Below are 16,332 nucleotides of genomic sequence, written 5' to 3' on the forward strand. Positions count from 1 at the left end.
TGAACAAAGGCACTCGCTCTCTGGTAACCGAGCAACGCAGGAAGTGATCACTAACAGCCAATCAGGTAACAACTATCAAGTTTGGTTGCGCAATTATGTTGTCTGGCGGTTGATTCTTTACATATATCCATCCATCCATCTTCTTCCGCTTATCCGAGGTCGGGTCGCGGGGGCAACAGCCTAAGCAGGGAAACCCAGACTTCCCTTTCCCCAGCCACTAGCTCTAGCTCTTCCCGGGGGATCCCGAGGCGTTCCCAGGAGCAGCGGCTTTACTTTGAGTTCCTCCCGGATGGCAGAGCTTCTCACCCTATCTCTAAGGGAGAGGAAACTCATTTCGGCCGCTTCTACCCGTGATCTTATCCTTTCGGTCATGACCCAAAGCTCATGACCATGTTCACGAGTGAGGGAAGAGTGGATCGTGAGATCAACAGGCGGATCGGTGCGGCGTCTTCAGTAATGCTGACGTTGTACCGATCCGTTGTGGTGAAGAAAGAGCTGAGCCGGAAGGCAAAGCTCTCAATTTACCGGTCGATCTACGTTCCCATCCTCACCTATGGTCTTTGCATATAGAGAAAGTAAAAAAGAGGAACATTTACCTGAACAGTATGGCAGTTTCTATGATTTTCTTCAAAAAAGGGACCGTAGTCAGACCAATGTGGTCTGTAAATGATGCGAGGCATTAGTCACCCGCCTTAGCCGCACTCACCCTTTAGAGCACAGCTGTAACTTCCTGGCACTAATCTAGTAGTAAATAGTTCTTCTCAACTTTCTCTGTTTACATTTTTACACTTTGCACTATTTTGTTACACTTTATTAAGCATTTCTTACATATTCCTTATTTTCGCACCTTGATTTTAAGAGCTTATTGTTGAGTGTTTTAATGTGATTTTACAATGTTGTTTACATTGAGTGTTTTCCATGTCTTTCCGGTCTTTTTCATCACATGGTCACTACTGCCTAGTTTCTTGTTATATTCTTATTTTACTGTTATATATTTTTTTCATTGTTGCTCTTTATTTTTATTGTTATTGTAATATTTTTCTATTTTGTTTCCATTTATACCCCCATTATTTACTTTTTACTTTTTAAATTCCATCTCCATTCTTTATACTAGGGGTGTAACGGTACGTGTATTTGTATTCAACGGTTTTGGTACGGGGGTTTCGGTTCAGTACGGGGGTGTATCGAACGAAAGTCTTAACAAGCTGCTTTGCTTCCTCTGCCTCAGTATCAGCACCCAGCATTGTCCCACCTACACAACCATCTGATTGGTTGCATACAAAGTGCTAACAGCCAATCAGCAGTGCGTATTCAGAGCGCATGTAGTCAATGCTTCAGAGTCGAGCAGATATGCGTTTAGCAGGTGAGCATAAGGCAGCGTACTCTCCCCAAATTATAATAAACACCTGGCAGTCAACGTTCTAGTTACATCACTATGAGCCCGTTGACCTTATTGAAACTTAAACTGCAGCTCAGCTCGCTTGCAGTCCTGGCTTGAGGTAAAGGCTAATTAGCTTTTAGCGTAACGTTAGCTCATTTTGTTGTGCGTGCGTTAGGGGCAGCAAAGCCCTGTCTGTCTGTTATTTCACTTGAACTCCATGGTGTTCAGGGATGAATAGTCTCTCCTATTGCTATTGTACTATTTTTTCAGCTATAGTTACATTAATCATTAGTAATGTAGCAGCCTAGTTTTGATTGGCAGGGTCCCTGCTATCACATGTTGATAAAAAATATAACATTTACAGAATAAAAATCAACTGCAGGCTTCCCAAATGCTGTAATAAATTAAGCATGATGAGTTGACTTGAAACTGTTTAATGTTGCACTTTTTATATGTAGAAGAAACGTTTTTGTCATTTCATTTAATCTAAGCAACAATTTGAGGCAGTTTAATGTGGATTGACGCGGGCAGAATTATTAAAGTGTTCCCAATGTTAAAAGGATAAAGCCATTGTTTACAAATGTGGTAAATAAATAACCAAAAAATTTATATTTTGTTGTTTTCTTACTGTACCGAAAATGAACCAAACTGTGACCTCTAAACCGAGGTACGTACCTAACCGAAATTTTTGTGTACCATTACACCCCTGCTGTATACTGCTGCTGGAATTTTAATTTTCCTGAGGGAACTCTCCTGAAGGAATCAATAAAGTTCTATCTATCTATCTATCTATCTATCCATCTATCTATCTATCTATCTATCTATCCATGTGTTGACATTTCCTTTCCTTTCTGCCTTGATAGCTAAGGGGACTCTAATCAGAAGGTTACATTTGAAATAAAAATGTTAACATTCAATCTATTTTTCACCTGGTCCTTATTTTCCACAGACCATTAAAAATATCAATAATTATCGATATCGACCGATAAAAAACACTTTTATGGTGATGTAGTTTTGAGCCATAGAGGCCAGTCCTAAGAGAATAATACTAATTCAGAATGATAATGTGAAGAATATAATACATTACTACTGTATTTATAATACAACTAAACTCAAAAACTGGTTCATAGGTAAAACTAAAAGAATGTTTAGAGGCAGCCTGTTCACTAGTTTTGATTTCACTTTCCAGTGTAGTGGGAGGTACACCAACACATTCAGTATGAAAATGTGCGGTCAAAGCAGGGAAACATTGCAAGGAAACTGAACAATGGAAAATTCCACATATGAGAAAGTGATAGTCAGGTATTTTTGTGTCTTACGGAATCTGTGAGTAATGGTTGATAACACAAAGACACATTTGTTTTTGATTTTTGAAAAACTGTTACTAAAAAAGTATGGTTATGTCATGACTGCATCGGAGAATAATACAATTTATCATAACTTTACATGGTGATGTCATCAGACAGTGAACGCAACACTGCGAGAATGTCACAATTGAATGATGTAACGCCCTGAGATTGGTAGGTTGTGAGTTCAAACCCCGGCCGAGTCATACCAAAGACTATAAAAATGGGACCCATTACCTACCTGCTCGGCACCTTAGCATCAAGGGTTGGAATTGGGGGTTAAATCACCATAAATGATTCCCAGGCGTGGCCACCGCTGCTGCTCACTGCTCCCCTCACCTCCCAGGGGGTGATCAGAGAATAATTTTGCCACACCTTGTGTGTGTGTGACAATCATTGGTACTTTAATATAATGACTGAAAACATTGTAATAAAGTATGTCAGGCCAGTAGTACCATTCTGGACATGTAACTAGGGATAGGTACCGTTCACGTTTGAATCGATACGGTACCAGTTCCCGGTACCTGGGAATCTACTCAACGGTACCAGTTTTTGTTACTTAAGTGTGTGTTAATAAACATTGTTTATTGCCGTTTCCGTTAAAGTTAAAGTACCAATGATTGTCACACACACACTAAGTGTGGCGAAATGATTCTCTGCATTTGACTCATCACCCTTGTTCACCCCCTGGGAGGTGAGGGGAGCAGTGAGCAGCAGCGGTGGCCGCGCCCGGGTATCATTTTTGGTGATTTAACCCCCAATTCCAACCCTTGATGCTGAGTGCCAAGCAGGGAGGTAATGGGTCCCATTTTTATAGTCTTTGGTATGACTCAGCCGGGGTTTGAACTCACGACCTACCCGTCTTAGGGCGGACACTCTAACCACTAAGCCACTGGGTAGGTTCTGAGTCCCAATTGCAGTCGCAAGTCCTAAACGTTAGATGGCCATAGTGTATTCTTTATGGCGTGTTTACTAGTCAGTTTGGTCTGTGCCGTCTAGTCTTCTGTTGCGCCCTAAAAAGTGTAAATACTTATTACACACCAGTTGTTTGATTGTAACGTGCGTCTTGGTTGTAGTTTTCATTAATAAAATTTGGAGGTGTTGAAATCGCCATGTCAAATCGCTAATGCTAATCAGTAGCATGTCAATAGCAACGCCAATGTATATTAGCATCAAGCTAGCACATTTTTGGAAAAGTGGAGCCTTACTTAACATACTTTGGAGCGTTTTTTTGTGGTTGTTTTTAATCAATCAGTCCAACAAAATAATACACAACAATACTGTATTTTTCAGACTATAAGGCGCACTTTAAATAGTTTTTCTCAATAATCGACAGTGCGCCTTATAACCTGGTGCACCTAATGTACGGAATAATTCTGGTTGTGCTTACCGACCTCGAAGCAATTTTATTTGGTACATGGGGTAATAAGTGTGACCAGTAGATGGTAGTCACACATAAGAAATATATGTGTCGACTGCAATATGACGCCAGTAAACAACACCAAACTTTAAACGTTCCATTGAAAATCTAGAACATTACACATGGCGCTCAAAAATCTGTCAAAATGTTTTAGTACGACTTTGAAGCCGCACCGCTTGATGGATTGTCGGCCAATTACGGCTACCGGAGTCAGAGATACCAGTATTACTATGGTGTGTGTGTGCATAAGGACCGCAAAATGGCACCCATTAGCAGTCATATTATCTGGCGTTTTGTTTCACTATATTATGCAAAACCAACTTTTTTTACCTTCTGGTACCTGCTGCTGTGTGTTTGAGATCTGCATGTTAGCCCTGCGAAGCCGTAGTAGACTTTTCAGTCACGTCCGTATCCTCTCTCCCCTCTGCTCCCGGCCGCTCACTGTTAAAGACAACAGATGATTCGATGAACACCTGGGAAATCTAATCCCCTGTCAGTAGTGTCTCGCCATCAGCACATGCCCCGCCCTCATCCGACGGTGCGCGTCCTCAGCACCATAGACAGAGGCGGTGACCTTTACTCCTGCAGGCGCGCTAGCCACACCTCCCTCAACAGACCACTTTAATGCACCCTATAATACTTTAGTTTGAAAAAAAAAAAAATGACTCGACCTGCTCATCGGCAGTGCGCCTTATGGTCCAGAAAATACGGTGTATATATCTGTGAAATTAGTACATTCGGGTGCAGCTAATACATGGAAAACATGTTTTTCTTCTAAAAATTAGTGGCTGGTACTTGTATAGCGCTTTTCTACCTTTTTAAGGAACTCAAAGCGCTTTGACACTATTTCCACATTCAAGCAAGAGTGAAGCGTCTTGCTCAAGGACACAACGGACGTGACTGGGATGGTAGAAGGTGGGGATTGAACCAGGAACCCCTCAGGTTGCTGGCACAGCCTCTCTCCCAACTGCGCCATGCCCAAGTAGAGTGTAGCCAGTATCCAGTAGTTGGCGGATGACCATTATGAAACACTGACACAGTATCAGTGCAGTGTCAATACAGCTAGTGAGCGTGCCACACACTCACTGAGGCGTCATTTGCCCATCACTACTACACGTCAATGGAAAACAAGACTAGAAGTCCATCATAAGTCATAACATACCTACAGTATGTTAAATATATATGAATGAATGGTTTATTTTGAGCCATGCAAACAAAACAAGAGAATGATATAAAATACAAAAGAAATATATAAATACATTATTTTTACACCTACATTGAAAACATTACATGTGACTAATCTTTTGTAGATGTCAAGATTGGCTCAAAAGGGAGTGGGAAGAAGTAAACGTATTAGGTCCCACCCCTATAAATATACAATATATAATACGATATGTATTATATATTGTATTATATAACCGAGCTAAACCCGGGCAGTTTAGCTCGGTTGGTAGAGTGGCCGTGCCAGCAACTTGAGGGTTGCAGGTTCGATTCCCGCTTCCGCCATCCTAGTCAATGCCGTTGTGTCCTTGAGCAAGACACTTTACCCACCTGCTCCCAGTGCCACCCACACTGGTTTAAATGTAACTTGGATATTGGGTTTCACTATGTAAAGTGCTTTGAGTCACTAGAGAAAAGCGCTATATAAATATAATTCACTTCACTTCACAATAATATATATAATATAATTCAGTTCAGTGGTACAATTGTGTCCTGCAATTGATCTTTCTTAGCACATCCATCCATCCATGTTCTACCGCTTGTCCCTTTTGGTGTGGCGGGGGGGGTGCTGGAGCCTATCTCAGCTGCATTCGGGCGGAAGGCAGTGTACACCCTGGCGACAATACAGCGAAAATGGGCATATTGCAGACACGCTGATTTCACTTATTTATTGTAAACTGTGAATCTGTTTAAAATGTGTTTTTCCCGATACAGTCATCATGAAAAATATCGTGACGGATAAAGTTATGTGAAACTCCTCCTACACACGCCACAAACAAAAATACAAAAATGACACACTTTTTCTTTTTTTTTTTTTACATTTTTGGCCTTGTTTCTATCTACAGTAGTTACATCCAAACAATATATCGCCGCTTGTCCATTGTCTAAACTACAATCAGTCATCCCAGATCGCCATGGTAATGAGATTAATAATATTATTGAGCAGATATTTTTGGTCAAACGAGTACTTTTTTTGTTTTGTTTTTTAGCATTTCCTCTTTTCTGAGGAATCCACGACCATGTCAACTTGTCGGCAGAACATTACCCATTGTGGCAGTTTCACTTCACACAGCACTGTGAGCAAGTTGTCAATTTAAGTATTGTCCTTTGAAATAATTAATATGACTGTGGGTCAAACCTCATACGCCGTAATTCCATCCATCCATTTTTCTACCGCTTATTCCCTTTCGGGGTCGCGGGGGGCGCTGGCGCCTATCTCAGCTACAATCGGGCGGAAGGCGGGGTACACCCTGGACAAGTCGCCACCTCATCGCAGGGCCAACACAGATAGACAGACAACATTCACACTCACATTCACACACTAGGGCCAATTTAGTGTTGCCAATCAACCTATCCCCAGGTGCATGTCTTTGGAAGTGGGAGGAAGCCGGAGTAGAACCCACGCAGTCATGGGGAGAACATGCAAACTCCACACAGAAAGATCCCGAGCCTGGATTTGAACCCAGGACTGCAGGAACTTCGTATTGTGAGGCAGACGCACTAACCCCTCTGCCACCGTGAAGCCGCCGTAATTAATTCATGAATTCCCAGCATCCCTTGCGCCGCCGCTCAAGCGTCGTGCAGCGGGTGTCGGGCCGCCTATTAATACCCCGCCCATCAAGGCCCGGGGGGGTCGAGGAGTCAGAACAGCGCGTGACGGACGCCCAGGAGTGACACAGCGGCAGAGAGGAAGGACGGCGTTAACCAGATTAACGGGTCACACACGTTGTATATCACATGTGCGATGACATCATCGACACGGCCCGTCGACGCCGTGACTTTACCGCTCTCTTTCGCTTTCTTAACGAGGTGAATTCCTGCCGTGGAGACTTCCCTCCTTCTACTTCCTCTTTATTTCAATATCTGCTCCTCTGAACAGTAAAAGAGAAGCTGATTAGCAACACTAAATTGGCCCTAGTGTGTGAATGTGAGTGTGAATCGGGGCTGGGCGATATGGCCTTTTTTTAATATCTCAATATTTTTAGGCCATATCACGATACACGATATATATCTCCATATATTTGCCTTGGCCTTGAATGAACACTTGATGCATATAATCCCAGCAGTATGATGATTCTATGTGTCTACATTAAAACATTCTTCTTCATACTGCATTAATATATGCTACTTTTTAACTTTCATGCAGAGAGGGAAATCACAACTAAGACAATTGACCAAAAGTGTATTTCCAAAACAGAAAGTGCAAGATTGTCAGAAATTTTAAAGGCCTACTGAAATGAGATTTTCTTATTCAAACGGGGATAGCAGGTCCATTCTATGTGTCATACTTGATCATTTCGCGATATTGCCATATTTTTGCTGAAAGGATTTAGCAGAGAACATCGACGATAAATTTCGCAACTTTTGGTCGCTAATAAAAAAGCCTTGCCTGTACCGGAAGTAGCAGACGATGTGCGTGTGACATCACGAGTTGTGGAGCTCCTCACATCTGAACATTGTTTACAATCATGGCCACTAGCAGCGAGAGCGATTCGGACTTAGTAAGCGACGATTTCCCCATTAATTTGAGCGAGGATGAAAGATTTGTGGATGAGGATAGTGATAGTGAAGGACTAAAAAAAAAAAAGAGAGGGCAGTGGGAGCGATTCAGATATTATTAGACACATTTACTAGGATCATTCTGAGGGCTCCTCACATTGTTTATAATGTGAGCCACCAGCAGTAAGAGCTATTCGGACCGAGAAAGCGACGATTTCCTGATTAATTTGAGCGAGGATGAAAGATTTGTGGATGAGGAAAGTTAGAGTGAGGCACTAAAAAAAAAAAAATAGCGACGCCTCCGGGCGGCGGCAGTGGTAGCGTTTCAGATGTAATTAGAGACATTTACTAGGATAATTCTGGAAAATCCCTTATCTGCTTATTGTGTTAATAGTATTTTAGTGAGATTCTAAAAGTCATATGTGAAAGTCGGATGGCTGCGGTGAACACCAGAGTCTCTGAGAAGAGCCAAGATCACAGCTGCTTTTTTGACAGTTGCTGCAGGAGGTCCTATAATCCAGTGGTCCCCAACCACCGGGCCGCAGAAGAATTTTTTATTAATTTTTATTTAAAAAAAAAATGTTTTTATTAAATCAACATAAAAAACACGATATGCACTTACAATTAGTGCACCAACCACAAAAACCTCCCTTTTTCATGACAAAACGTCCCTTTTTCATGACAAATTAAAAAAAAAAAAAAAAGGACCCCCCCCCCGTGCCGCGGGGGGGGGGGGGGGGGGGGGGTTACAAAAGGTTGGGGACCACTGCCATAATCCACTGAAGTCTCCAGTAAGAGTTGACTAAATATCATAATTTTCCCATCCAAAAACTTGCTGGTTGACATGTGGTAGAGAAACATGTCCGCTTGACCGCTCTGTGTTAAAGCTTCACAACAAACAAAGAAACACCGGCTCTGTCTCGGTTGCTAAAGGCAGCTGCAATCCACCGCTTTCCAACAACAGCATTCTTCTTTATAGTCTCCATTATTATTTGAAAAAAATGCAAAAGATTCAGCAACACAGATGTCCAAAATACTGTGTAATTATGTGATGAAAAGAGACGACTTTTAGCCGTAAGTGGCGCTGGGCTAATATGTCCCCTCCAACCAATAACGTCACAAACACACGTCATTTTCAACAAGAAACTCTGCGGGAAATTTAAAATTGTAATTTAGTAAACTAAACCGGCCGTATTGGCATGTGTTGCAATGTTAATATTTCATCATTGATATATAAACTATCAGACTGCGTGGTCGGTAGTAGTGGGTTTCAGTAGGCCTTTAAGTGTCAAATAAAAATGAGCTGCATAATAGGAAATCAAATAGTGTATGTCCTTCGCTATGTAGTAGGTTCCTACGAACGTTATTAAATTCTGTTGTTAAAGGGGAACATTATCACCAGACCTATGTAAGCGTCAATATATACCTTGATGGTGCAGAAAAAAGACCATCTATTTTTTTAACCGATTTCCGAACTCTAAATGACTATTTTTTGGAACCTTGGAGACATCATGCCTCGACGGTGTGTTGTCGGAGGGTGTAACAACACTAACAGGGAGGGATTCAAGTTGCACCACTGGCCCGAAGATGCCAAAGTGTCTGCCGCCAGACCCCCATTGAATGTACCAGAGTGTCTCCACATTTGACCGGCGATTCTAAGACAAACATGGCACAGAGATGTATGGATAACCTGCAGATGCATTTGCAACGATAGTCAACGAAATCACAAAGGTGAGTTTTGTTGATGTTGACTGCCAGCTAATCGATGCTAACATGCTACGCTAATCGATGCTAACATGCTATTTACCGGCGATGCTAAAGCAGACATGGCACAGAGATGTATGGATAACCTGCAGATGCATTTGCAACTATATTACGTTTCCTTCCACCCACATTTAATGCGAAACAAACACTTACCAATCGACGGATTTAAGTTGGTCCAGTGTCAAAAGATGCGAAAGTCCTGATCGTTTGGTCCGCACATTTTACCGGCGATGCTAACGCAGCTATTCGGCCATGCTATGGCTATGAATTGCGTCAATAGCTATTCGCTCAATAGCTTCAGTTTCTTCTAAAATACTTTCATACTCCAACCATCTGTTTCAATACATGCGTAATCTGTTGAATCGCTTAAGTCGCTGAAATCCGAGTTTGAATCCGAGCTAATGTCACTATATCTTGCTGTGGTATTCCCATTGTTTGTTTACATTGGCAGCACTGTGTGACGTCACAGGGAAATGGCCAGTGTCTTCACAGAGAGCGAAAATAAGGCACTTTAAAGCTTTATTTAGGGATATTCCGAGACCGGTAAAGTTTTGAAAAAAACTTCAAAAAATACAACAAGCCTCCGGGAACTGATTTTTATTTTTTTAACCCTTTTGAAATTGTGATAATGTTCCCCTTTAACTATGTTTTTCATACAGTGTTTATGTGGAAATTGTTTCCACGGCACATTGTTGGTGTGGTACCGAACGGAGATGTTGACATGCGTAGTAAGCACTCTTCATTCTCTAGCGGGTGACTTTTCAAATGATGCTACATGTTAACAGGAATGCTACTTTTTGTAGCAACGCTTCTGCCCCACACTTGACAAATTACGGTTGTCTGTTCGACATGAAATTCTAAGTTAATTAGTAATTGCAAAAAAAAAATAAAGTTTATGAGTTTGAACATCAAATATGTTGTCTTTGTAGTGCATTCAACTGAATATGGGTTGAAAAGGATTTGCAAATCATTGTATTCCGTTTAGCTTCATCTGACCGGGATCTTCAGCTCTCGCTGGATCGGTTCGCAGCCGAGTGTGAAGCGACCGGAATGAGAATCAGCACCTCCAAGTCCGAGTCCATGGTTCTCGCCCGAAAAAGGGTGGAATGTCATCTCCGGGTTGGGGAGGAGACCCTGCCCCAAGTGGAGGAGTTCAAGTACCTAGGAGTCTTGTTCACGAGTGGGGGAAGAGTGGATCGTGAGATCGACAGGCGGATCGGTGCGGCGTCTTCAGTAATGCGAACGTTGTATCGATCCGTTGTGGGGAAGAAGGAGCTGAGCCGGAAGGCAAAGCTCTCAATTTACCGATCGATCTACGTTCCCATCCTCACCTATGGTCATGAGCTTTGGGTCATGACCGAAAGGATAAGATCACGGGTACAAGCGGCCGAAATGAGTTTCCTCCGCCGTCTGGCTTGGCTCTCCCTTAGAGATAGGGTGAGAAGCTCTGCCATCCGGGAGGAACTCAAAGTAAAGCCGCTGCTCCTCCACATGGAGAGGAGCCAGATGAGGTGGCTCGGGCATCTGGTCAGGATGCCACCCGAACGCCTCCCTAGGGAGGTGTTTAGGGCAAGTCCAGCCGGTAGGAGGCCACGGGGAAGACCCAGGACACGTTGGGAAGACTATGTCTCCCGGCTGGCCTGGGAACGCCTCGGGATCCCCCGGGAAGAGCTAGACGAAGTGGCTGATGAGAGGGAAATCTGGGCTTCCCTGCTTAGGTTGCTGCCCCCGCGACCCGACCTCGGATAAGCGGAAGATGATGGATGGATGGATGGATGGATGTATTCCGTTTATATTTACATCTAACACAATTTCCCAAATCATATGGAAACGGGGTTTGTATATGTGTACATAAACGTGTATATATATATATATATATGTATCCATCCATCCATTTCCTACCGCTTATTCCCTTTTGGGGTCGCGGGGGGCGCTGGCGCCTATCTCAGCTACAATCGGGCGGAAGGCAGGGTACACCCTGGACAAGTCGCCACCTCATCGCAGGGCCATATATATATATATATATATATATAAAATACTTGAAAATATATACACCCCCCATCTCCTGGATTCGGAGGTCTCAAGGTTGGCAAAGTATGGCATACATGCAGACCAAATACCCGACGCCAAATGGCTAATCCCCAATCAAGCCGGAGCTTTTCTTCCCATCACTCACGCACAGCGAGATTGGATAATAATTAATACGTGTATGAAAATGGTGTTTCCTTATCAGTGGTAATTGGTGGAAGAGTGCCTTTAAGAAGACTAAGAGACAAATACAAGAATTAGCTGATGACCCGGGGGAGTGTGTGCGTGTGTGTTTGGAAAGGGGGCGGGGCCAAACAGGAAGCGATGAGGTCATTGCTAAAGTAGGAGAGGAGGCGTGTGTGTGGGAGGGCAGACAGGAGGGGATGAGCTCAGCTGCAGAGGCGTGTGTTCGCCCGCCTCCCACCCTCCTCGCACAGCGCTCTACCACAGTGACCGCTGCCTGTCCTGTGTGTGTGTGTGTGTGTGTGTGTGGAGCGTGCCTTCTAGTTAGAATGAAATAGAGTCGCACGGAGACGCCGGCTCTCGGTGGCCGTCATGGTGGGGGACTTGTTTTACTGGAGCTTCTGCTGTCTCAGGCTGTGGAGAAGGGACAAGAAGGTGAGTGGGAGTGGGTGCTGATGTGGGGGCGCGGGACGCCGGCTGCGGCGTGCGCGCATCCTCCATCTTTTCAAGGCTGCGTGCCGTTTAAATGTGGGTCACTTCTTTTTTATGCCGCGTCATTTCACAGCGCTGCTCTCTCCTTTGCAACTATTTAGTAGAGGGAATGGATGTCCTGATTGTGTCGGCGTTATTGACTTGTTATTGTCACCGTGGATGCGAGCTCTACGGTACCAAGGCGTTGGATGAGTACTTGACCTCGGTCTTTGAGTGCAGGCCTGTGTGTTGGACGCCATGGGGGCTTTCTCGTGTGGTCATCAATAATATCGCCTGCTGTGGTTTTCATCTTTCTCTTAACCGTATCTGCCCTAATCTGTCATCCCCTACGGCCGGGGTTTCCAAAGTGCGGCCCGCAGATAATTTTTTTAAATCAGTAATTCTTAGACCGTGGTACACATATCACTCAATCTAGTGTTACGCTAAATAATCACTTACTGTAAAGCTGCTACTTTTTTCCTATGTTTTGAACCCTGCGGCTTATAAAACGGTGTGGCTAATTTTTAGATTTTTTTTCACTGACGGCCACGCTAGTTTAAAAGAAAAAGAAAAAACCAAATACACTGAAAAGGTGTGTTATTGTTTGTGCTATGGTGCCATCTTTTGGACAGTTTCTGCCATGCCCCTCCTTAGTGCTTTCAGACGGAAGTAGAAGTGCTGTTCATCTTATTCATCGCTTCAAACAACGTTTGTAAGTTTTACAATACAACTAAAATTGTTTATACTTCTTAAACTGTCCCATGTATTATGTCTATAGGAGTGTTTTCATGCATATTTGTACATGCTATGGTAATCTAGCGAGTGCCATTAGCATTAGCTAATATGCTAACACAAAAACAACCCAAGCAAATACACTGAAAAGGTGTGTTATTGTTTGTGTTATGGTGCCATCTTTTGGACAGTTTCTGCCATGCCACTCCTTATTAGTGCTTTCAGACGGAAGTAGAAGTGCCGTTCATCTTATTCATCGCTTCAAACAACGTTTGTAAGTTTTACAATACAACTAAAATTGTTTATACTTCTTAAACTGTCCCATGTATTATGTCTATAGGAGTGTTTTCATGCATATTTGTACATGCTATGGTAATCTAGCGAGTGCCATTAGCATTAGCTAATATGCTAACACAATAAAAACAAGCAAATACACTGAAAAGGTGTTTTATGGTTTGTGCTATGGCGCCGGAGGAGTTCGCTCACTGCAGGTTCTGCAGTGCCCTCCTTATTAGTGCTTTCAACCGGAAGTAGAAGTGCCTTTCCGTCTCCGAGCCATCCATACCGTTTCTACTCGTATGGATTCCTTATTCATGGCTTCCAGCAACATTTGCAAGTTTCACAATATAACTAAAACTGTTTATACTTACTAACCCGTGTCCCATGTGTAATGTCTGTAGGAGTGTTTTTATCCATATTTGTACATGCAATGGTAAAGTCATCAAGCTAGCGCCGTTAGCATTAGTTAACATGCTATCACGTTTACAAGTGTCTGTTAGTATTATTACCTTACAATGGTATCTTTTTGTATTGTTTCAGTTTCACAAATTCCTCAGTAAATTCACCAAAACGTCACCGTGGAGTTATTGAGTCTGTTTGGCTCAGAGGTGTCAAACTTATTTTAGCTCCGGGGGCCACACGGAGGAAAATCATGGCACGATAACATAAAACTTAAGACAACTTCAGATTGGTTTTTTTTTGTTTAAAAATATAGCAAGCAAGTTCTAAAATGTAGAAATGCAAATGTTTTTTTTACTCTTACTGGCAGTTATTAGTATTCTATCTTCGTTTGTGGTTGCCAACCTTGAGACCTCCAAATTCGGGAGATGGGGTAGCTGGGGTGCATATATTTTCAAGAATTTATTTTATATATATATATATATATATATATATATATATATATATATGTATTAAAAATCGAGCTGTTCTGGATGAACTAAAATTATTTTCCAATCATTTTAGAACTTGCAAGCATACATCTTCTTCTTACTCGTCATCGTCATGTCTCTTCTTCGTTCTTTTGCTTCGTCTCTGTTATAATTTTTGGACATTACTACTTGCCGTAGTTTTGAAGCAATGCATGATGGGAATCTGGATGTTGTGTGTCAGTGTATTAACGTGCCGGCTGGAATAAACACGCTGAGAAATAGCTCCGTGCCTACCTATTCAAAGGGAATAAGCGGTAGAAAATGGATGGATGGATAACGGAGACATATATAATAGTCTCCTTTTCAGGAGGGGCACTGATATTTGGGAGTCTCCCGGGAAAATCGGGAGGGTTGGCAAGTATGGTTATTCATACTTTCTGGAGACAAAATGTGATGATGTTTATCAGTCAAATATGTAGAATTGTGTATGACACAGTTTGAAGATGCTCCATTTATAGCTAATTTTTAATCCATCAGAAGATGAAATTAATAATTTAAAAAAAATCTAATTACAGGAGGTTATTAATGTCATTTACTCATTTGATTGGGATGTCAGTAAATCCTGGAGGGACTGTGAAATGTTTGTCAAACGTCTATCCTTGTGGGACAGGATCTGTCAACACTTTGCATGTTGTTTTGGTTTCGGTGTCAAAACATCAGCGGGCATTTGACAAAATGGGCACACAAAGTCTGCATGTGGACTTTTGTTTGGCTTTACTGTAAACGCTACAGTATGACAGTAAAATGGTGTCTCTAAGCACTTTCAATTTGTTGCGTCTATGGTTGATACGAGATAACTCTAGTTTATTTTTAGCCAGACTGGTAATAACGGAAGCTGATTGAGGCTCGTGATAACTTCATCCTGTATAGTCAAACATGTAATTATCGTCAATAACAAACAATACAGACAGTCATAAATCAGTCAAATAATCTAAATGGAAAAGACAAAATATGAATATTTTAAAATGTAATGTTTTCATTTTGCTTTTTCTTTCTTCTTATCAATTATTAATATTTTGTCACCTACAGTACAACAATAACCCAGTGTTGCAAATGCTAATAAAAGCCTCAAAAATATTTTCTCTTTAGATGATTTGTTACTGTTAAAAAATTTTTTTTGAATAAAAACAAAATCGAGAAAAAAATGTTTAAAAGCTTTTTGTGACGGTTAGCTGGCATCGTGGTTCGGGTTCGTTCTCTCAATTATGCAGTCGGACTTGGACACTGCGTGAAGTTAAGAAATTATGGTTTATTTATACTCTAAAAAACTGACTAGGAACAGAAAAACTTGCACAATGCACTAAAGGCAAAACAAACAGAACTAGCATGGGAGCTAGAAAGAACTAAAAGCGCTAGCATGTGAGCTAGGGAACAAACATAGGAAGCATAGTGCGGAAGCTAGCAAGTACAAAAAACAGTTTTTAAAACAATTGGGAATCAGCGTCGTCACCTGTTGCCTGGAACAGAAACTACTAGGATGCGAGGTCGAATCAACAGAAAAGGCAGGCTTAAATAGGGAGAGTAATTACGAGACAGGTGAGCGTAAAAAGCAAGAGGCAGGTGACACTGATGCGTGACTATGGCAACGGAAACAAACAGGAAGTGCCACAAGGAACTAAGGAAGACAAACACTAACAAGATGTGATACAAAACAGAACCAAAACCAGAATATGACATGATCCGGGCAGCGGATCATGACACTTTTACTACGTCCATTGAACGGGGAACTCTGACTTAAACAAATTGAAAAACTTATTCGGAAGTTACCATTTAGTGGTCAATTGTACAGAATATGTACTGTACTGTGCAATCTACTAATAAAAGTTTCAATCAATCAATCAATCAATCATCCGTCCATCCATTGTCTTCCGCTTATCCAAGATCAGGTCACGGGGCAGCAGCCTAAGCAGGGAAGCCCAGACTTCCCTCTCCCCAGCCACTTTGTCCAGCTCTTCCCAGGGGATCCCAAAGGCGTTCCCAGGCCAGCCGGGAGACATAGTCTTCCCAACGTGTCCTGGGTCTTCCCCGTGGTCTCCTACCGGTTGGATGTGACCTCAACACCTCCCTAGTGAGGCGTTC

General features: G+C 42.3%; 1 protein-coding gene across 3 annotated transcripts in view; it reads left to right on the forward strand.

The window, feature by feature from the left end:
• limk1a (LIM domain kinase 1a) overlaps positions 1-16,332 on the forward strand; it is a 133,920-nt gene that overhangs the window by 79,764 nt on the left and 37,824 nt on the right. Inside the window, exon 1 of one of the 3 annotated variants that reach the window (XM_061919170.1) lies at positions 12,045-12,277. The exons of the other annotated variants lie outside the window; for them this stretch is intronic. Coding sequence (XP_061775154.1) covers positions 12,215-12,277 — 63 coding nt within the window. The 5' untranslated portion in view covers positions 12,045-12,214. Of the gene's footprint in view, positions 1-12,044; positions 12,278-16,332 lie in introns of those variants that run through there. 3 annotated transcript variants of the gene reach the window in all.

Source organism: Nerophis ophidion, linkage group LG13, assembly GCF_033978795.1.
Source record: "Nerophis ophidion isolate RoL-2023_Sa linkage group LG13, RoL_Noph_v1.0, whole genome shotgun sequence".
Classification (NCBI taxonomy): Eukaryota; Metazoa; Chordata; class Actinopteri; order Syngnathiformes; family Syngnathidae; genus Nerophis; species Nerophis ophidion.